The sequence below is a fragment of the Cryptotermes secundus genome, unplaced genomic scaffold (genome assembly GCF_002891405.2).
Source record: "Cryptotermes secundus unplaced genomic scaffold, Csec_1.0 scaffold120, whole genome shotgun sequence".
Lineage (NCBI taxonomy): Eukaryota > Metazoa > Arthropoda > Insecta > Blattodea > Kalotermitidae > Cryptotermes > Cryptotermes secundus.
Window position 1 is genome coordinate 1,325,978 of NW_019742442.1, and position 23,600 is coordinate 1,349,577.

General features: G+C 36.6%; 1 protein-coding gene across 1 annotated transcript in view; it reads left to right on the top strand.

The window, feature by feature from the left end:
* LOC111873095 (sphingolipid delta(4)-desaturase DES1) overlaps positions 1-16,201 on the top strand; it is a 32,748-nt gene extending 16,547 nt beyond the window's left edge. Inside the window, exons 3-6 of the mRNA XM_023867505.2 lie at positions 6,424-6,563; positions 9,686-9,899; positions 10,957-11,168; positions 14,708-16,201. Of these exons, the coding sequence (XP_023723273.1) occupies positions 6,424-6,563; positions 9,686-9,899; positions 10,957-11,168; positions 14,708-14,848 (707 nt within the window). The 3' untranslated portion in view covers positions 14,849-16,201. The remainder of the gene's footprint in view (positions 1-6,423; positions 6,564-9,685; positions 9,900-10,956; positions 11,169-14,707) is intronic.
* The last annotated feature ends 7,399 nt before the right edge of the window (positions 16,202-23,600 follow it).

Sequence of the window (23,600 nt, forward strand, 5' to 3'; positions counted from 1 at the left end):
TTCACTAGTTTCTTCCTCAAATTTAAGTCCAATTTGCTGGTAAAAAGATTCTTCTTCTTGCTAAATGCAGCTTTTGCCATGGCAATCCTGGATTTAACTTCACAAGTACACCTTCCATCATCTGTTAACAAGCTACCCAAATATTTAAAACATTTCACATTCTCCAGTTGTTTTTGGTCTATCTTTATTGTGACTGGGGTTGGTTGTCTCGAAATTTTCATTACTTTTGTTTTCTCCACATTCATTTCCACACCATAGCACCTTCCAATTTCAATTAGTCTATCAATCATGCCCTGTAGCACAGTCCACATACACATACACAAAAGTAATCTTACACAGCACAAAATTTCAGAGCCCTACACCAAATGGTGATATTGCCACCATACTCTGAAATTCACATAGCTACTATATTGTTATGTTCATGGTTGTGAAGTAAAAAGAATGTGAATTTGGGATTGCTACCAGTGGAATGATATCCATGGAAGATTTCATGGAAATCCAACATTTGATTGTAAAGTTTAGTGGAGACAGATTTATATGGTACATGCACAGGTATGATGTACTGTACAGTCAGTTATCCTTAGAAAGAAAAAGCAGCGCAGAATGTATATAGATATTATATGAAGTTCTGTTTCATTTTGTGTGTGTTTTAAAAAATTTTGTCATTGCTACATTACACACCTTTGAAGTTATCTGATAACTTCTTGTATTTTAAATGTGTTGTAAATATAGGCCCTGATTCTTATGGGAGGATAAGGAAAACAGATGATACAAATTGTTGCTTAAACTTCTTGTTATATCATACATGTACTGCATTAAGTGAGCATCAGGACTAGTGAGGCCTGCAAGTCACAGATGCATTTGGAAAATACTACCAGCTAGGCCAAGTTTCAGTGTAGTATTTCTGATTTCTTTGGAATATTTTTTAATAATTCAGGGTCAGAGGTCAACTTTGCCATAACCTTGAAGGTGGCTTGTATTAAATATCGTTGAAAACTGCTGTTTCATTTGTTCATATAAACTCTCTGGCTCAGTTAAGACAATGCATACTGTGTTGCGCCAAAACAGTAATTTAAAATGTTGAGATCCTACTGTAAAATGAATTACAAGGTGTACAATTGTGAAGTTGTTACTCAGCTCTGTGGGATCTACAATACAAGCTTTTCAAATTTCTTAAAATTTGAATTGGTGAAGTTAAAAATTGTACTTTTGTATGTTGATTTCATACTTTAATCTCCTCTAACAATATAAGATGAAGAAGACATTATATAGTTCCATACTATGCATTTTTATCAGTTCTCTCTTCTGTTGGGGACTCATAATAACTGTGGCCAAGGCAGTTTACTGACAGAAATCCAGTGGGTGCAGTTACAGTACCTGCTTGTTTGCACCCTTCCCTGCATGACATACTCGATGCCTCAGATACCATCACAGATACCACACAATAGCAGTACTTCATTTTATCCTGGTGTTGTGCCCATAAAGTGTTATTTCTTTATTATTCTGTTATCTGTCTCTCAGTTACATTTGTTATCAGATATCTGCCATATATTCAGATTTTTTTCTGGAGAATAAGTATTTGAGAAGTGAGATAATATCAGATTGTTATCATTAAGTAGGCCATTTGTTTCCTCTCTTGGTCAGAGTGAAGTTCGAATTTTGCACAGAAAAAGTTAATGGCACATAGTTTATCTTTGTGAAGACACCTGTGTCCTTCTTAGATAGCTCCCTTATCACTACGGCATGGTACGTCCTCAGGTTATGGGTGGAGGAGATGGCCTCCAGGTATGTAGAGTAACCACAAATATACTGAATCAGCAGTCATGGACAGCTGACAAGGAGTGGTCGTCAAACTGGGGGTGCTGGGCGAGGGGCTAACAATTCTTCACCATAAAAAATAAGCTTGTTACAAAATGTCACAAAGGACCTTGGACTTTGATGGATTTCTTGGATAAAGAACGTATGCTAACAAAAATGGACATGAGATTTGGTACTTAGAATGTACAATAATAAGCGTGCATAAGGCAGGTTTTTTTTTTCCTCGTGAGATGAGACTGAGTCCACTTGGTACTGCAGCCACTGTTTGGCCTGTTGTACCAGCCCCAGATGATGATGATGATGATGATGATGATGATGATTATGCCAAAACTGGTGGAATGCAGATTGGCAGGGGAAGCTGAAGTACTTGGAGAAAATCTGCCCCATTGTCACTTTGTCCACCACAAATCCCACATGACCTGACCCAGGTTCAAACCTGGGCCACCACATTGGGAAACCAGTGACTAAACGCCTGAGCTATGGCATGGCCCATAGGGCAGGTTTGTTCATGACAGTTTTGAAATAAATATCAAAATATAACATTTAGTGGGAATACAGGAGGTCAGATGAGACAGAGGTCCCACCAATTCAGCAGGTAAATATACATTTTTCTCTGGAAAGGGGAATGAGAATCATAAAGTAGGTACAGGTTTTCATGCGTATAAGAGAATTATCTCAGCACTTAAGGGGATCAGGTTTATTAATGATAGACTGTCATACATGATACTACTGGTGTGATGTTCTGAATGTTCATGCCCCAACAGTGGATAAAATTCAATATATGAATGACAGCTTCTATGAGGAACTAGAATGTGTATTCGGTAAGTTCTGTAAATACCATATGAAAATTTTGTTAGGAGATTACAATACATAAGTAGGTAATGAAGGTATTTTCAAACCAACAGTTGGGAAATGGAGTTTATACAAAATTAATAATGATAATGGAGTTAGAGTAGTAAACTTTGCCACATCCAAAAATCTGACTGTCAGAAGTAGAATGTTCCCACATCGTAACATTCTTAAATTTACTTTGATATCTGATGGAAACACTCGATCAGATTTACCATATTTTGATAGATATGAGATGGCGTTCAAGTGTACTTATGTTCAGTCAATCAGGTTGGCAGATTGTGATATTGACCACTATCTGGAGGTGGCCAAAGTTAGGGAGAGACTGGCAGTGAGGAAACAAACAACGCACAGATTTCATATGGAGAGGTTTTTTAATATTGCTAGTGGGGTGGGACTAAGTCCCTTGTACTGCGGCCACTTTTGGCCTATTGTGCCAGCCCCAAACGATAGGTGAGGGTGATTGTGGAGCAGTTGGTGGAATGAAGATTGGCAGGGGAAACCAAAGTACTCGGAGAAAACCTGCCCCAGCACCACTTTGTCCACCACAAATCCCACTTGACCAGACCCGGAATCGAACCCAGGCCACCGCGGTGGGAAGCCAGCGACTAACCGCTTGAGCTATGGTTTAATCTCAAATTAAACGAGATAGAGGGTAAAGGGCAGTATTGTGTTGAAATCTCAAATAGGTTTTGCAGCTTTTGAAAATAAAGATGCTGAGGTGAATATTAATGGAGCTTGGGAAACTATTAGAGAGAATATAAAAATTTCGGCCAAAAGTGAGTCTTGTTTATTATGAATTGAAGAAGCATATGCCCTGATTCAACATAGGTTGCTCAGAATTATTAGATCAAAGGAAGCAAAACCAAATTGCAGTGGTTACAGGTATAACCCATTCATTATAAGTAGGCTTATATGATGAATGTCAATTAGGAGTAATTAGTTTGTAAGATATAACATAATTACAGTCAAGGAGATATTCATGTTCTTGTATTTAGAATGTGACACGAGACCATTCTTGCTGAGAGACAGAGTACTGCTCATTGTACCATTTCTTGGAGTTTTTAATTATCAGAGATAACAGCAAACCTTTTAGCAATCTAAAATATTCAATGGTTGGAGCTAGCTATAAATTAAAAGAGTGTAAGTTGCAGTGGACGGAAATTGATAATGTATCCAGAAAAGTTATAGAACGTTGGAGTTTTAAAGGATTAAATTCATCCTGTAGGCAAATTTCTTTGGAGGAAATATAACTCTGATAATCCTTTAACTTTGAATTGGACCAGTAATGTAAGTCGTAAAAGGTTCTATGTTCAAAATTTACTGGGTGGTGCATTTGACTCCTTGTAAGGACTGCTTCTCAAAAAAATCTCCGTGACATGCTCTTGTGCTGTATAGACACAAAATCCACATCTGTCCATCCAAGTATAATATTAGGCTGAAAAATCTAACACTAAATTGGTGTAACTTTGGCTTGTAACACAATAGTGTTTTCTATAGATGTAACTAAGTATAAATTAATTGGTGAACAAAAAAAAAAGACATAATATTATTAAATTGAAGCCAGTACGGATGGTAACGAAATTCAACTAATGTAAATTTTCTAAGTCTGTGTGAATAAATGTAACTATGTGTAAAAGTCATCTGGAAGAGATATTACTCTATGGTGATAAGAATTAACCTAGTCCTGTTTATGTGAGGCGTGATAAAACCATGAGACAGAGTTCAACTCTACTGTACTGTCCAGTAGACACCCCAACCTCTACTTTTACCTGGAGACACTATCCACATTTTACATACATACATACATACATACATAGATACATAATTTCACAGATCCATTGTCCGGAAACTGGACAGGATATTGAATTCATCAGCAAAATGCAGTCTAGTCTCAACAATTAAAATATTCAAGAATTATAAAATGAAAAATACAATAATAAAATAAAAACAGTCATATAACAAATCTAGATAATACATAATCTTGGAAAGACAACAATAATGTATTATGCTTGCCTGTATGCCATGTATTCATCTACCGAATAAAATGCATTTAAAATAAGATAATCTTTTAGCCTTTGTTTAAAAGTATTAATATTGTCTTTCAAAGAATATATATTGTATGGCAAGTTATTAAATATTCTAATGGATGAAAAATGCACACTCTTTTGAATGGAAGATAATCTCACAAAGGAAACATGTAGTTTATTATGCCACCTAGTACTTAATTTGTGTATGCCATTATTCACCTGATACATATCAGGATTTTTGAGTACAAACAAGACTATGGAATATATATATAAACAGGGGACAGTAAGTATGCCCGTTGTCTTAAAGCCTTCCCTACATGAACTCCTTGGCCCTAATCTTAACAAGACTCTTAATGCTCTTTTTTGTACAGTAAATATACTTTTCATTAATGAAGAAGAGCCCCAAAAAATGATATCGTAATTAAGTTGAGCCTGCACATGAGAAAAGTAAACCATACGTAAAACTTGTCCACTCACCGTAGGCTGCAATTTTCTAAGCATGAAAATTGCAGTACTTAATTTTTTTATTAAATTATCCGAATATTGTTTCCACTTGAGATGACTGTCAAGGCACACACCCAAGAAATTAACACTTTCATGAGTATTAATAACTTGATCGTTATATTCCACATGTAATGGATAGTCCATGGTCATAGGCGTAGTAAATTTAATTACATGCGTCTTCTTTAGATTAAGGACTAATTGATTATTTTGAAACCATTCACAGATATGATTCCTTATTTTATTTATTTTATGATTCAATGTGGTGATGTTTTTGAGGAAACAATAATGGTGGTATCATCCGCGTAAAGAATGGTATGAGCCAAACCATCTAGAGTACTTGGCAGGTCGTTAATGTAAACATTAAATAGTAATGGTCCCAAGACAGAACCCCGGGGAACACCATGTCTGCAGGTTACCCATCTAGAAAGAAAGGTGGTTGAGTCATGAGTGTGTAATACAGTTCTCTGTTTCCTATTATGTAAATATGATTTGAGCCATTTCAAAATACATCCTTTAATACCATAATGTTCTAACTTTTGGATTAGTAGGTTGTGCTTGACACAATCAAAAGCCCTTGTAAGGTCACAAAATACACCTACCACTAGTTCTTTGTAATTCCATGCCTTATAAATACCTTCTGTTAGTTTGAAGATAGCATTTTGTGTAGATATACCATTTCTGAATCCAAATTGCCCATCCACAATAATATTATTGTTTGTCAAATGTTGTTTTAGTCTATTAAAGACTAATATTTCAAATAATTTAGAAAAACCTGTCAATAAAGAAATAGGCCTATAATTAGATATCTCAGATGTATCACATTTTAAGTAACTCTCTCATATTACTCATTCCCAACCCCCAACACTACCTCCGTAAATCTGTCGTTGCAACTATTACTAATAGGGAAGGCATGGAGGAGATCATCAAAGGTGTCTTCCATGAGAGTGAAAATGCATAGAGGTAAGGAACTGGTGATAACCTCAAAGTGATTCTGTCATAAAGCATTCTCCCCCTTATGTGTTGACCTTATCAGAGAATTATCACCAATGTAGTAGTGTAGTGTGGTGTGTGTCAAAAAGATGGTTGCAGTAACTGTCCCTGAAACTTGGTGCCTGGGAACCAAACTGCATGGTATCGTGTCCAAGAAGACAATCTTCGTAGTCACCGCCGTGCGAAACTGAAATCTCACACTTTGAAGGTTTAATTTATTTTTTTATTTCAGCCATTCATGAGATATCACATAATCTGGCATTTGGATATGCAAGGCCCATGGCTAATAAGTTGCTTGGAATCTTTGTTAACCTCCCAATTGGAATCCCGTTTTCTGTTAGTTTTAAAAAGTACCACTTGGAGCACCACAGGGTATGTACTGCATTTGTATTCTTTATTAGCTGTAAGGACATATGGCTGTAATGCTGTCAATAAGTCTTAATAGAAACATGAAATAGAGTACCTTTTTTATTTAAAATGGAAATGATCCAAAAGGTACTGGACTTCCAGTTTTTCTCTCATTTATACATGTGTTAAGAAAGGGTTACATTCTCAGATGAGCAAAAAAGTCACAGTTAACATACATCCAGAAATCAGTGCCTTCTGAGATACAGGTGACCCTAGCATTTGGCTTGATACTAGGATAACACTGCAGTATGTATTAAGACAAGGTCAATGCACATCATGTATGATGGTTTATTTTCCTTTCCATGTGTTGTGACTATCTCAGTAGACTGTGGATATACTACTTACATGCTGTTAAGGAAGGAGCAGTGATAGTTGGTGTTGTGACACTCATTTGATTTTAAATCAATTTACTGGTTTTGTAATTGAATCTTATTACACTGTTTGGGAAATGGCGATTTTACGTGTGGCCGCACCATTGGAAATTCCCAGGAAGCATGTAACCTCTACACAGGACATTACATACAATGCAGAATCCCATCCCACAAATTATTCCCCAAACTTCACCAGCGACTGAACAAATGTAGGTCCTTTGCTCCACAGGCATGGGATTATGAAAGGCTTATAATCAGTTTGAAGTACCGATATGGAAGTTTGTGTGCTGAGAAGAATGGAAGAAGATTTCAGAGCCAGTGTGCAAAGAATTGCAGCTGCCCAGGATATCTGTGTCACTTATCTGGACAATTCTCCATGAACAGTCACTTTACCCGTACCACATCCAGTGTGTGCAAGTCCACACTCTTCCTGACCATCATGCAAGGGTGGTGTTTCGCCAATGGCTTCTCCCAAAATGTGTCATAAACACAGTTTGTAGCTAACATGCTATTTACTGATGAGGTGGGATTGACGAGGGATGGTATTGTGAACTTTCATACTATCCATGTCTGGGTGGCTTCAAGGCATCATTGATTTTCCATCAATGTCTGAGTTGGCATCTTAGGTGATCAACTCTTTGGACCAGCTGCTGCTTTACCTAACACAGTTAAGAGGTGCATTTTTTGGTGAATGATCTACCAGCACTCAAGGACTGTCTCTCTCTTCATCACTGACAACACCTGTGGTTCATGCCTGGTGTGGCACCACCTCTTTTTCTCCACATTGTTAAGCAACACCAGAACCAGACTTTCGGTGAGCAGTGGGTAGGGTGCCAGGGCCCAGTCAACTGGCTTGCACAATTCTCTGACCTTAATTGTCTGGATGTTTGGATGTGGGGACACCTGAAGACTTCAGTGCTGATCAGTGATTTAGAGGTATAACAGCAATGAGTAGAGAATGCCTGTCAGATCTGAGTGAAACCAGGAATTCTTTTAAGAAATGCACACCTCTGTGTGAAGAGGAGCTGAAAGTTATGTAGAGTTCACATATACATTGCCCATATCTCAGCAGACATTTGTTTCTGGCCATATGTTGACTGGGAGTTTTTGCTCATTTAAGTGAGTACTATGCCTCCTGAAAGCCTCTAACCTTTTTTAACACTGTATAATACCTATGTAATGGTGCCAGTGGAAGTACATTGTTGTTATACTGTACTGTATTGATATCACCTGTTTGCAATATAGAGTGGTCATAATTTAATGGATTGCCAATGTGATCAGTACAAAGCACAGAGTTGGGGTTCTGGTTAGTCAGTATTAAAAAAAGTAAATGTATGTTATTTTCACAAGAAATTAACTTTGTTAACAGAATGAACTTTGAAATATCTTGACATTTGAGGTCAAATTGTATCTTCTTAAAGGAAAATAATCTTCGCAGGCAAGAAGCACCATGAATGATATAGTGCAGCAATACAGAAGCTGTAACTGTCTCTTAATCATTCATGTCCTTACATTTGTTAGAACAGAGATAGAGAATCCTTTACTGTGCTTGTTCCAAAATTGTAAGAATAAAATGTACAATTTTCCATTATTAATAAATGATAGATGAACGTAACATTTCTCATTTTGAAGTGTATTGTGTTGCTGAATTAGCAGGAAGAGAGTTCATGAATGCTTTCTTTTTGTTGTGTGACAAATCTCTTGTACCACATATGTCTAGGTGTTCCAGTTGTATGACATACCAAGTTTGGAATTGCACTTGGCATGTATGAATTTTTATCATTCAGGATAAAATGCAGTAATAATTGAAAAATATGATAATTTAATTTCTAATGCATGTCCTTGGAGAAAAGTAAAATAGCCATACTTCTGTCCAGACATGAAAAGTATTTTATGTGCACTTAACAGTGTAAGTCTGTGTGTTCATTGTAGCATTGTTAGGATTAAACTGAACCATAATTGTGCATATCAGTTGGAACTGAAAAATGTTCTCTTTGTACTTGCAAAACGTATCTCAATTTTTGTTTGTTTTGTGATTTCTGTGTTTTTAGAATATCTTGCTCCTTTATTGTGATAATTCACAACACGTACTAGTGAGTTAGAATTAGCTTAAATTTAACAGATAACATCTTTAGTGTTCTTTCTTTCTTTCTTCCTTCCTTTCTTTTTTTTATTATTATTATTTGTGTGTAATATTTCAATGGAAAAAATGTTTGAGAATAACTCCATCCTACAGTTTAGGCTTTTAAGGCCCAAGGCCTTAATATCTACTTTATTTTTTGTTTGTGGTGCACTGTTTTTGAGATGCAGTAATGTTCTAGTTATGCTGCAGCAGTACTAGACAGTTCTGTGTTAATTTTCTGCAGATTAAAGTTATTTGCAGTTACATGCAAATGGAAGTGTTTATTAAACACATGCTTTTATTGCTGTTATTAGAATGGTTATACTCATACAGGCATTTTAATGCATATACTGTGAAGTGTCATGAGTTCATTATGTTAATAAATTCATACTGCAGCAGAGAACTTTTGATGATCACAAAAGAAAGATTGTATGTATTGTACCAAAAAATTGATATTTTAAAGTGTATACAAAAATATTTTAGCAGATGCCTTCCTCTTCTTTAAAATGGACCAGGTGATTACAAGGTTACTCTGAAGAAATTTTACTCTGATCTGAATATGTAAAAGTAAATTATTTTATCTTTGTTACTAGTACCAAGGTGATGAGAAACTGGATACAGATCTTCCAACATACCTGGAAGCCAAGTTATTTTGCAACACATTTGGAAAGTTCTGCTGGGTGGCACTGCAGCCATTTTTCTACGCATTACGTCCCATTATCACATACCCAAAGAGTCCCACAAAATTTGAAGTCATCAATGTTATTGTGCAACTTGCATTTGATATTCTAGTCTACTATTTATGTGGTAAGTCTTCAATTTTGGTACACTTGTTTATATATTGAAATTATTTTAAAATAATGCCTTTTCATTTGAAATTGTTCCTTTATAAGGGTTATAATATTGTAATGAGCCACTTCAATCCGCTTCACATTTTCATCACATGTGCGCGCATACACACGCACACTCCATCCATGCTAGGTCACCCATGTGGTTTCTTCCCATTAGATTTTCACCAGATTTTTAATACAGTCTCAGTTTCTGCATACATGTTACATGCCTTCCCCATATCTTTTTTGGTAAATAAAGGGAAAATTATAAAACTATTCACGTAATTTTGTTCTTTCTCCTCTTGTTTCATCTCTGTCCCCCCCCCCCTTACAGTAAACAGACCAAATTTCATGTATGCATGAAACATTAAGTGAACTTACTTTTACATACAGTGTGACTGTCTGAGAACTTCCCAAAAATTGCTGGGCTACTTAGAAAGAAGGGAAACATGCTCCTTGCATCAGCTCAGGCTCAAGGGATTCACATTATCTTATTTTGTGGTAGCTTTTAATCAATCTATTTGAATAGTTTTTTTAGTGGTATTGAAGAGAGTTTGTATAGGCTCGTTGTCTGTTGATACCACTACTATTCAGAATCTGTGCAACCCAAGTTAACACAAGGGGTGTCCTTCTGCTCTGGCATGATCAGCTAGGTGATTTTTGGGAAGCTGCCACACAGTTGCACCGTGCTGCAGTGGAAGAAGAACAAGGAAAAAAAATTTTTTGACAAAATGATAATATGCATTTATTAAGTTTATTTTATAAGAGCTCCTGATTTCTTAAGGACATAAATGAATTTTGCTTTCTGCATAGTTAGGAACATGTGTAATGAAAACTGTTTTGTATATAAATTACTGAACTAAATAAAAATACCTTTGTAAAATCTTGAGCTCTGTTTCTGCCAGGATCTCAATAAGCCTACTTTCATTATATTTTGAATACAAAAGAGAGAAACTGAGTTGACAGAAAGTCACCACAAACATCCAGATTTGTTGTTGATCTTGTTCTCGTACCTGTTAACATTTTTTCTGCAGGTGGTAAGGTTGTAGTCTACATGGTAGCAGGATCTTTGCTTGCTATGGGCCTTCATCCTGTGGCAGGCCATTTTATCTCAGAACATTATATGTTTCGCAAAGGATATGAGACATACTCATACTATGGCTGCCTTAACTGGATAACGTTTAATGTGGGTTACCACAATGAACACCATGATTTTCCTGCTGTGCCAGGATCTAAGCTGCCAGAGGTATGTAAACAAACATAATGAGCATCAGAGTAAAAGCAGGTAGTCAGTAGTAGTAGCTGCTGCTGCACCTGCAGCAGTGGTAGTGGTAGAACTAATAATAGCAACAGCGGCAGCAGCATCAGTAATAACAAGAGCAAATAGTAGTGGCAAAATAGACTTTTGATTGGGTTGAGAGATAAACTACTGTGTTTTTGGTAACAAATATAGATTAAATGAATGTAAGTGCATAGTGACCATCTCATCTTCTTAGGTACTGGGTATCAGAATGTTCTGGTTGTGTACATTTTGAAATATAACCTTCCTAATATTTTAGTATGTCACTCCTGACTTTGTGTTGTATGACCTCTAGGAATGTGTCACTGCACATTGAACTCTTTCCTTTTTCATATCTTGCAAGTTGCTCTTTCAAGCACTTCTTAAAACAATGTGACAGAACTATGTAGTGGATAGTCAGGTTCTTTAACATTGTATGTGGATTTTTACTGAAATGTGAGATTTTACAGTGCTACATTGCTACTGGCCTTTTTCACAATCCATGAAAGACATGTGTACTGAAGAAGTAACTGTGAGGTGGGGTTCTCCAGAAGTATGAAGACAAGGCTGAAGACATTAACTTTTGATACCCATGCATTGAATTATTGTAACACCCCACACATGGTCCAGCTGACCAAGCCTTGCATATTTTCAATACTAATGTGATTACCTTTGAGTTAAAAGAGGGTGCAAGCCTCATAGTGCCAGAGGATTTAAGATCCCCTGTTCATGGATATTAGAGATTAAATCTAGAAGAAGAATATGCTGCTAAATCATTTGTTTCATACAATATGTTTCCATCTACAGTGCAACTTATTATTGTCCCTCCTTGCTCCTCACAACATGGTTCGGCCATGTACATGTTGTGAGAAGCAAGGAGGGACAATTATAAGTTGCATTGTAGACAGGAACATATTGTATGAAATTAAATGATACATTAATGTAACACGATGCTTAAATATAATATTATGCTGCTAAGTGGCAAACCCAAAATAACAAGTGTGGGATATAGTAAATATCGTGGTTGTGATGCAGACCTTTGTAGGAACAGACAGGTAGACACCATCCGTAACTTTTAGGTATAAAGTTGTTGTGAATTGCACACTTGGTCCTTAAAAAGAAATAATAAAGCTATCCCTGTACCAGGCTGTGAAGGCCCATAGGATTGTGAGATGTTGAGGGTCCCACATTGTATAGACAGTTGGCTCAAAGATGGCAGTAAGGTTGTCAGCCTTATGCGCCAGCCGTGCTTTACTCCCCACGAAAATTATTTAATTAATTCCTGGTACTCATTTCTGTTAGAGGCTGAGTTGACCCCAGGGCCATAGTGCAGCTGGAAGGATTAGGGCAATTGAAAAAATCCATTGACCTCATCGGGACTTGTAACCGCAACCTTCCAGCTTGGTCCTAGTTGATATAAAGTGTTAACCCAGGGATTTTCTTATGATCCCACTTAGGCAAGGTGTGGAGGCAGCCATTAGCACCATTTAAATATGTTCTCCTGTCTCACTCCAGCAAAAATTGCCAGGGATGAAGAAGTTTGAGTGGATCATATCACCATCATGATCATCACATGTGACTTGTAATTTGCACTGACCAAGATATTAGAATTAATGTTAGGAGGAAATTACCTTATACATTTCAATGGGGAAAACTTGCAGGTAGTTAAGAGGTAATGTATGTCTGTCATGTTACTTTAGTTGTGCATATGGTATGTACTTACAAAGTACACATTTGCTTTTTTGCTAATGAGTTAATGACCAGAACCTATGGCAAATGTATCCTGTTCTATGGGTAGTTATTGGTTGAGGGGCACTGAAGTGATTTGAATTGAATTGAATTTATTTACATTCTATAAATCCTAAGCAGGTTAGTACCTTTGGATACAGAACAAGTCAAAATGTTACATACATAAGTACAGAGTGCAGAGTGAGCAGCTCAAAGTTTTAGTAGTGCAGTAACTGCTGTGAACAGATAATGAAAAAAATTAGTTCTTGGGTTTTGCTAGAAGAAATTTCCTGAGTTAGCTACTGTATTGAAGAATGTGGAAGGATGTGAGAATGATAGCACTTTCATCTCTGAACAGTGGTTTGAAGTTCAATGTATAGTCCATGTTATGAGATACAGATAGAGTGAAATTGTCCATCAGCGTCATTGTGAGTCGGTGAATGAAAATGAGGATCGAGAAATAGTTAATGTGAGAAAACAGTCTTGCACAGCATGAATGATAGGTATGGAAACCCATCACCATGATCTAGCACTGCGAGGATACAGCAGTTTATAACATGTCAAGGAGAAGGTTAAATGTTAAAATCATCACTGGATATTGTGAATGTGAGTTAGATTATAAACTGCAATGTGAAGGCACTAACCTTTTTCCTGTTACTTTTTTAAAAATTTGTCATTGCCCTTTGTTTCCAGCAAGTTAAGAAACCTTCTCCAGCTGGGTCACTGCTTGTCTTACCAGGTCATGGCTTACTGTCCCAGCAACTTATTAAACCTTTTCCATATGGTTGCTGCTGTTTTGCCTGGTCATGGCTTCTTTCTAAATGGCTAAGTATCCCAAAAACTTAGAAAACCTTTTCCATATGGTTGCTGCTGTTTTGCCTGGTCATGGCTTCTTTCTAAATGGCTAAGTATCCCAAAAACTTAGAAAACCTTTTCCATATGGTTGCTGCTGTTTTGCCTGGTCATGGCTTCATTCTAAATGGTTTAGGTCCTAACAACTTACTACAGAAGATGTTTTCCATATGGTTGCTGCTGTTTTGCCTGGTCATGGCTTCATTCTAAATGGTTTAGGTCCTAACAACTTACTACAGAAGATGTTTTCCATATGGTTGCTGCTTTTTTGCCTAGTCATTTCCAAGTGGCTTAGGATCCCCACAAGGTTTTCTTATCAGTATGCATCATGTTGTATATTCCAAACATATATAGTTAGGTTAAAACCATCACCACAACAAAAATGTATACTCGATTTAATGTTTTATAATTAAAGCTTTTATTTCTGTCACAATTACTATTGTGGATCTATACTAGTGCCATGTGTTGTACTATAACAGAATTTGCCTCAATAATTGTAATACTTATTATCTAACTTGAGGCAAATTCTGTTATAGTACGACATGTTGCACTAGTATGGATCCATAATAGTAATTCAATGACTAGATGTATTCCCATATTAACTGCCTGATGATGGTCCTATGTGACTGAAACATGTAGCAGAAATAAAAGTTTCAATTATAAAGCATTAAGTCGAGTATACTTTTTTGTTGTGATGGTTTTAACCTAACTATTTAAACTTTTCTTAATCTTTCCCTAGCAAGGTTGCTGCTTGTGGTCTCTTGCCAAATGACTTAGGATCCACCGACTTAGAAAACGTTCATCAGCTGATTGCTGCCTGGGTTCCTTGCTGAATGACTTAGATGGAGCCATTTTCTTTAAACTTGTCTTTTTCACCTCTGCATATGTTTTTGCCTTAAATACATTTGAAACTTGTGTTTTCACAGGTAAAACGAATAGCAGCTGAATATTATGACAATTTGCCACAGCATAACTCATGGGTTAGTGTTTTATATGACTTTGTGATGGACCCTGACATTGGACCTTACGCACGTATGAAGAGGAAAAATCGTGGATTGAAATCATAAGTAAAATTGTAGAATAACTCAAAATACCTTTCACGCATTTATGATGGATCTGAATGCCTGATTTGATCTTTTCAGTCTGTTGGCATCATCAAAATGTTAATTTGGATGCCTTTATATTTACCCTTATGTAGAAAGAGATATTTGTACATATTACTTCAGTGATTTGTGGGTATTTGATCAGTGCCAATTTTTTCTTTTTTCTTTTTGGCATGCTCAAATTATGATATGTATTCCATAATAATATTAAGGTTGAACTGGATGGTTATGAGATAATTTATGTAGAACAGTACATGAACTTTACTTAACAAGTCACTGTGCTTGTGTTATCTAGGCATAAACTTTCAAGCAGTCTAGTTGTAGCCAAATTGTAAGATATGACATGAAAATGTCTTGCAATTTGATCCCCACATGTTGCTACAGTTCTAGAAATTGATTATAAAATAAATTCACTTGTAAATACATGTGACAAGACTTATGGCATGTACCTTTGCAAACTACAAACAATTTTGTGTGTAATGTTATTGTTCATAAGTCTTATTGAAACAAAGTAAGTTGAAGCAACACTGTAGTGTGAGGGATTAGCTGCATGGAGAGATACTCATGAGAAAGTACAATGATGGAAAAAGATTGTTATCATAAAGTTATGACTCAATTCAGTGAAAGTATTTAAATAAGATAGTTATATACAAATGCATACCTATCAAAGATGAGTCCTGAGTCAGGGGCATTGTCAGATTGCATGAAATTACCAAGTATATTAAAGTTTGGAAACACTACAGCCAGCTGGGTAGGTGAACAGGGGATTGCATTACAGATATTTTTATATTTTTCTAAGTTACAACATGTGACTTGGTTTGTAATAATGTATCATTTCTGTACTTGGAAGCTGTTTTCCCCCTTTATGAAAGAACTGGTTCATTGTATGGAAACAGTTAAACTGCAGCACCATTTCTCAATCTGTGTACCCAGTTGGGTTATCACTGTATGGAAAGAAACAAAATGATAATACTGGAGCTATCTTCAAAACATTTTTATGAGATATCCATTTCTAACTCTTCATACTGTGCATCATCTTGTTTACATAGCATATATGAGTCTCTATATTTATGTTGTGTAATTGTAGCTTTGTTGTATTGGTTATGTGAAGAAGATCAGAATTGATGTGACATGTAGTTTAATTAAGATCTAAAAGTTTATGACGATGGTAAATTGTTACAAGTAATATGTTTTTGGACATTATCCATCATCTTGTCTATTCTTAAAAAACCATCATGTTTCCTTTAAAAACACAACGTTTCGGGGACTGGATTCTGTCCCCATCCTCAGGTAAAACCTACTCAGTTGGGTCCAATAGACAGAGCTAGCCCCTGTCTCCGGAGGGATAGGGGCTAGCTCCAGTCCCAAAAACGTTGTGTTTTTAAAGGAAACAAGATGGTTTTTTAAGAGTAGACAAGATGATGGATAATGTCCAAAAACATATTACTTGTAATGTAGTTTAATGTATGAAAAAAATTGTATGCAGAATCTCCATGGAAAGACCTGTTATAAAGCAACCATTTTGGAGGATCAAGAATGAGGTGAAATTTTATTATTAAAATTGATCTAAGGGAATTAGGTTGTAAGTACACAAACTTGACTGAAGTGGCTTTGGTTCATGTCTGATTTTGGCTATGGTGTTATGACTTTTGGACCTCAGGTTCTGATACCAGACAGTCACTTCTGTTNCCCCCCCCCCAACAATTCAGTCTCATAAACTTCTGCATTTGGCCTGCTTACTTTAGTCACCCATATGGAAATATACATACATGTAGGTTACTTCATTCCCTTAAGGTAGAGTTATCCCTCTGATGAAGCATCACAGAGTGAAGACACATTAGGGCCACAAACATGAAGCTCCATGCTTTAGCTCTCTTTATGTGGAACCAATTGTACAGGCATTTGGCTAGACCACAGAGTTAATGAGCATATGATGGTAAAGAAAAATGTTTCAGCAGTCCTGTTGATCTTATCTGTGGCCCGTAGTTTAGTATGGCTTAGCAACTATTATTATGTGAGAGTAAATGTAACAAAACCAAGCCCAGGCCATTAGCTAAATTTTTACATTTTCCATTTCTACAACTTTATTTGAATCATTTGTAAATATTACAATTTTTTATTTTCATTTGTGAAATTAGTCCTGAGATGAAACTGGAAAATTCTTGTAAGCTGGCTAGTTCTTACATTTAAGTGTTTCAGTTTTGTTGAGAGATGACATAAACCACTGCATACCACATATATAATGATTGTATTTAGTATTCTTTAAGCTAGTGCTGAGGTTCAAATTAATGAACCCATGCATCCTCTTTGTAACTTGTTGTGTAACCAATTAAGCATAAGGGCAACTTTACTTTTACCTAATCATGGCCTCCATTATAACATGCCAGAAGCAACATAAAAATTGGTTCCTGAGTGTGTGAAACTTTTAGAGGAGGTTAAAATTATAGGTTGTTTTATAACACTTTGAGTGGCTAGACTATATAGCTATATATTTCTTTCACGAAACTATGATAAAATTTACTGCTTGTCCTATAGCACACTGAGCAGAAATTCTTGACAAGGTATATGGGGAAACAAATGGTGTTTAAAAGTGAAAGGCCATTGCGTTAGATAAGATCAGTAAGGAGAAACAGGGCAAGAAACGTTTGTCCAGTTATGGACACGTGTTACACATGAATGCCAGTTGTTTTCCTCTGAGAAAGTCTAAGGCAAAGATGTCAAATAAATATCCATTGAAAAGGCAAATGAGAAACTACTTGTGGAAGGATGCAGAATATTGGAGAAGTTCATGAAATAACCCTCTGTGATAGAAACATAGTATAGTTGTAGTACTTAGAGCTGACAGTCCTCCACCGCAGAGTAGGAGAAGTATTGGTAGTGGCGGGGAGAGCTCCAGCAAGCCGACAAGTGTGGCGGGGAATGCAGTACAGGTGTTCTCAAAAGGAAATAATTTCTAACCTCATTGTGTTGCATAGTGATGGTGGTTTATTCACGTTGATGTTCACACATCCGATGTTAAGTTTTAAGTGCCAAATGGCAGACTGTTATGCACTATACACTATTATACACTTCTCACTGTTATATACATGAAGAGTTTATTTACATATTACACAGGTCTATTCTAAAGGGGCAACACCAGCAATGTCCGCATAGATATCATCTCCACATGCCTGTCCTTCCTCGTCACCACCAGATGAATCGGAGCTGTCATCAGAACTGTCATCGCTATCACCGCCAACATGGAAGACAAACTCCCGTCGTGCGTCCAGAAGGCCTTCCCGTGCCATTAATTGTTGCTCAATGTTCCTTACTTGTTGGCACCTATGTTGCCATTCTTCTGCAGTTATGGAAGCCAATTTTTGGTGTGCCAGTTTAATGTCATCATCCATCTTGAATGTGGTATTGTTTTGAGCAACCAAATTTTTTGCGGTGGCCCATATTAACTCAATTGGGTTGAGTTCTGGGTGATACGGAGAGAGTCGTAAAATATTGTGATTGTGTTCTGCAAAGATTCCATGTATTTTATGGGAAAGGTATTTCGGTTTGAATGGTAGAATCATATTATATATATCTGGATTCCACAATGATGACAAATCAGTTTTATTGAAGGTAATAGGTGGAAGGTGATATATTAGCCAGGATATCATAAAATCTGTTCTTGAATTTGAGTTAGGGGCTCTGTTTAGTTGTACATTATGGTAGGGAGCATTATCAATGACAAGGACAGAATTTGGGGGAAGGTTAGGAATAAGTCACTCCTTTAACCATTTTTCATAATTGGTGTAGTTCATGTCACTGTGATAGTCTCCTGTTTTTTGGTGGGATTTGAAGCGGACATAGGCATTAGGGATGAAACCTTGATCTCCCCCTGCATGGATAACAATGGGCCGTTGGCCTTTGGACACGGGAAAATAATCCCTGGATGGATCATCACTCCATGCATATGGGGTGGTGTGCGATGAATGAATATAGGCTTCTTCCATGTGGATGATAGGACGGCCCTCTTCCTTATATTCTTTAATTTACCGCAAATACTGAAGACGTTTGGCTCTGATATTATATCGTTCCACCAGTATCTGCTGATTATTTTTTGTTTTCTTCCAGTGGAACCTGAGTTTCAAAATAATTTTCTTTAATGTGGAGATGCATCCCTGAAAATCTAACATTTTCTTCAACTTTTCGTGAACTTTTTTCAGGGTAGGTCTCCGTTTTTCGACTATGTAGAAGTCATTAATTGTTCTTTGCACCACAGACTCGTTAAAGTTGTCAAAAGTGGCTAGTAGAGATTTCCTAGGTCTTTCTTTATAGGGTGTCAAAAAGGAAATGGAAGCCCCAGATTCGATATTTTTTGTTTCTCTTATTATTCTTCTGACACTACTTTCCAATACACCTGTTTCCTTTGCTACTTCCACTCCTATGTTCTTCACTGTAATTGTTGGCCCAGCCTCTTTCATATATTTATATGCATTACTAACAATTTCTCTTGATTGTGAATGCAACACTTTTCAACTCAGTTTACTTCGTGTTGGTGGCATGTTAAAGGAGATAGAACAACATGTACAAATATAAATAAACAAAAAAGAAAATCAATGAATAAAAATAATAAAATAAAATATTATCACGTGTCATGACTTGACTTCTTGCCCAATACTTCAATGCGACATCTCAACTATCTTTGGCCGTGGTTGGATCTCAACTGTCTTCGGTGATGGCTATCCCAGTACTGACTTCTTGCTGTCTTGTTGCTGTCTTCTGTCTCTGTAGCTCTCGGCTTGTGTAGGTGTTCTGCGGACTGGATACCAGACACCATTCCTCACAGTTTCGTTTCTACTGTCCGCTGTTATGTAACAGGCGCAACAAACTATGTAGTTCATTTCTGGGGAGACGCATTCGTTGCTTCTGCATTGTCTATGCAACGGCTCCATGTTCTTTGCGTTACCATGGAAGTGCCTATTCCAAACTCACGTGTTCGGCAATCCGTTGCCTCGGGAACGCTCCTTCGCAACGGTCTGTTTGTATTCGATTTGTCACTGTTGAAACTCAACAATTTCCATTGTAGCCATTGCGCGGCGATGGACATAAGGCAACGCGTCACAATATTAATACAGTAATTAGAGAATAATACACTCAGATACGACTCCAAGAGTGAAAACGTTTTAACTTGACTGTACGAGGAAGAATGCTTTGAGACGTCTGCTCGCACTGAATGTAGATGAACGACTAATCACAACACACCTCAACTTTCACGAATGGACCTGCCCATCCACTGCGCAGCTTTTCCTGGACTGTCACTTCTAAATACTAGAACTATAGAGGTATAACTGGATTTAGAGTCAACTCTGTTATGATTATATGTGATTATCAACTCTTCAAAAACTCTGGTGAAAACACAAACTTAAATTAATATTGAATTCCCCCCCCCCAAAAAAAAGAAGCTATTCTATGGGGTTCATCAGTGTAGCAGATGTAAACCTGTTTATTACTCTTAGTGATTTTCATCTCTGCAATTCAGATACATTTCCAGTCAACTTGCATTCATTATCACAGCAACTGAATAAAAGTTTGCAGAGTAGAATTTCATGTGAGTTGCAGATTTGTAACATTTAAAAATTAAGCTTTCAGATTGTCATTTATATATGGATTGGTGAAATTATTGTGTAATCATGCCATGTAACTGGAATTGAGTGCTTTGCCTTGTTTTTTAATTTCATTACATCTGTATGCTATGGGTAGCACACTAATTAATTGCCCTTAATGTCATTATGTTCAACTGTAGTGGCTGTCCGAATGTACATTTTGTTGCATTAAATTTGGCAGAGGGTTTCTAGATATTGGGTAAGTACGGTACAAACTATTGCTTGTGACTGATTATTCATTACTATAAGCTGTGAACAGAAATAATGATAATCTTTACCAGTTCTTAACTTATCTACATACCAGTTCTTAACTTACCTACTCTGTATTCTTTCATCTCATCAGGAACGTTTTATTTCTGTCTCTGTGATTGCTTTGTTCTTGATATAAAGCCACATTAGTTGTTTATTTCATTTTGCTCAAAATAAATTTGTTTTAAATGTTATGTTCACAGTAGTATTTTCTTTATATGTAAATGTCATCCATCACCTGGTTTTTCCTTATGTAGAAGTTCAATGATGATTTCATGGAACTAATAAAAGCTGATGTAAGTTTTGTGCTATCATTGGATTAACTCTTGTATGTTTGTATAGTTTAGATTAAATACTCTCTAAGTATTAGAATAATAATGGGATATTACACTTTATTTTTGTTTATTTCACTACAAGTAAAAGTTAATGACCTTCAAATGTTTTAATTAAGGATGGACAAATTTCTTTTGTAAAGTTCTGGTCGATGCAGTCTGAGTTTGACTGTTCATCCTTTCATTCAAAACCTCATTTTGTGGATTTTCATGCAAATTTATTTCTATATTCGTGGTGTTCTAGAGGAAAGGTACTGGATTTCCTTGCCAAAGATCTGCTTTTCAAGATCAGTCCTATTTAATGGGTACTTATGAGTACACTTCACTGCATGCAACTATCACCCGCCTTTAGGAAGAAGATTCCTTCACTCATGCTAGATAGTTATATTTTATATATATATATTTATATGTTATATTTTTGTCTTCCCCTGCCTCATCCAGAGCTAGCAAGACCTTGAACAGCTATTTGTTATCAGAACGGACACATGGGCAGGAAAAATGGAACTGAATCCCTTCAGGCTAAGAATGGTCCATGTGAGGTTGATATTTGTAAACAACTAGCAGCAGGAAAGCACAGGAGAAGTCTGTCTATAGCAGTGGAGAACATTAATGTCAGAAATGTTATTGGATTGCTGTAGGTAAAGGAGGATTTTGCCTATCACGGTAGCTGAGCAGTCTGAGGCATATACTGTCTTTGCTAGCGTGGAAGCTGTATATGGCATTGAAACATGATCCACCACTGTAAGGTTTGGTAACAGTACCATTATTTTTGTTTTGCCCTTTATGATCTAGTTGTACATCATTTTGTCATATACCTGTATGTTCATTTTCTACTAATTAATTCATTGTAACGAAAGACTGGAAAGGTTGTACTCAATAATATAGTGTTCCTTGAAGCTTTTTTTATTTTTTTTTAATTGCTAGTGGGGTGGGACTAAGTCTCTTGTACTGCAGCCACTTCTGGCCTATTGTACTAGCCCCAGATGATAAGTGAGGGTGATTGTGGAGCAATTGGTGGAATGAAGGTTGGCAGGGGAAACCGAAGTACTTGGAGAAAACCTGCCCCAGCACCACTTCGTCCACCACAAATCCCACTTGACCAGACCCGGGATCGAACCCAGGCTGCCACGGTGGGAAGCCAGCGACTAACCGCTTGAGCTATGGTGTGGCCTTCCTTGAAGCTTAGTATCAAGCTTGCCTAAAAGTGAAAAAGTGAAGTACATTACATTACATTGCATTGCATTCCATGGGTCCAAATTTAGTCAAAATGACTGTAGAATGTGGAATATGTCATATAAATACAAAACATATGTACAGTCCCAATGGAGTTCTCACACAAGAGAAACCAAGAATACACGGTGACTACACACAAGGCTATTTAAAGATACTTTCTAGACAATAGGTATTCATCAACAGAGTAGAATGAATGTGTATTTAAGTATTGTATCAGTACTATTTTAAATCGTGCCGTTTCATTCATAAGACTTTTGAGATCAGATGGCAGGTTATTAAAAATTTTGAGCCCAGTATATGTGCTTTTCTGAAAGCATGAGAGGTTAGCAATTGGTTTATGAAGACAGTGTTTGTGTACAAATTAGTGAAGGACTCCTATACTGAATTTTAACAAATTCTGTGGAAGTGTTTATGGGAGGGAAAAGTCCATTTATGGCTTTTTGCAAACCTGGCTTTCTTGTTAATCAGGGAGGTTGAAAATTGTAATTGTCTGACAGCTTTTATTGAAAATTTCCCATATCACATTTCATCAGAATCTGTGAAACATGATGCATGGAGAAGTCCATTAATGGCCTTACATAAGCCTAGGCTTTCTTATAAAGCAGTAACATTTAGTGGAATTCTCCCATATTGAATCTCAGCAAGATAAAATGATTTATGGGGTACATGGAAAAGACCAGTATGGATCAGTATTATTGAAAATCAGAACTGTCCAGTGCCCTTTGGTGAAAGTCTCCATGTCAAATTTATATCAAAGTTGGTGGAGAAGTTTATAGAATATAAAGAAAAGTCCATTTGTAGCCTTCTGTAAATTGGCTTTATTATGGAGCAACATGAAAATGGATGAAAACCAGATTTTCCAAACATTTCTTCATGGAAGTCTCCCATGTTGAGCAGACTTGTGGAACAGTCTATGGTTACATAGAAAGGTTCATTTATGGTCCTACACAATCTAGACTTTATTATATATATATGGCTGAAAGTCAGTTTCCCAGTAACTTATAGTGAATGCCTTGCGTATCAAATTTTACTGTTTAATACATTAGACCTTGATCCCATGTCACAGACAGATGACCAGACATGACTCGCGCATTAGGTGTTCTCTTTTGCTTTGCAAAGAATGCCAAAAATGTCCAAAAACAGAACAGAAGGTGTCTAGACTGTCCATATGTTATCAACTTATGGCTCTGTCTTGTACCTTCAGGCTGTTAAGTGATGGTAGTGGAGGAAATTTCATATGAAGAATATATTTTTACTTGTAACCAT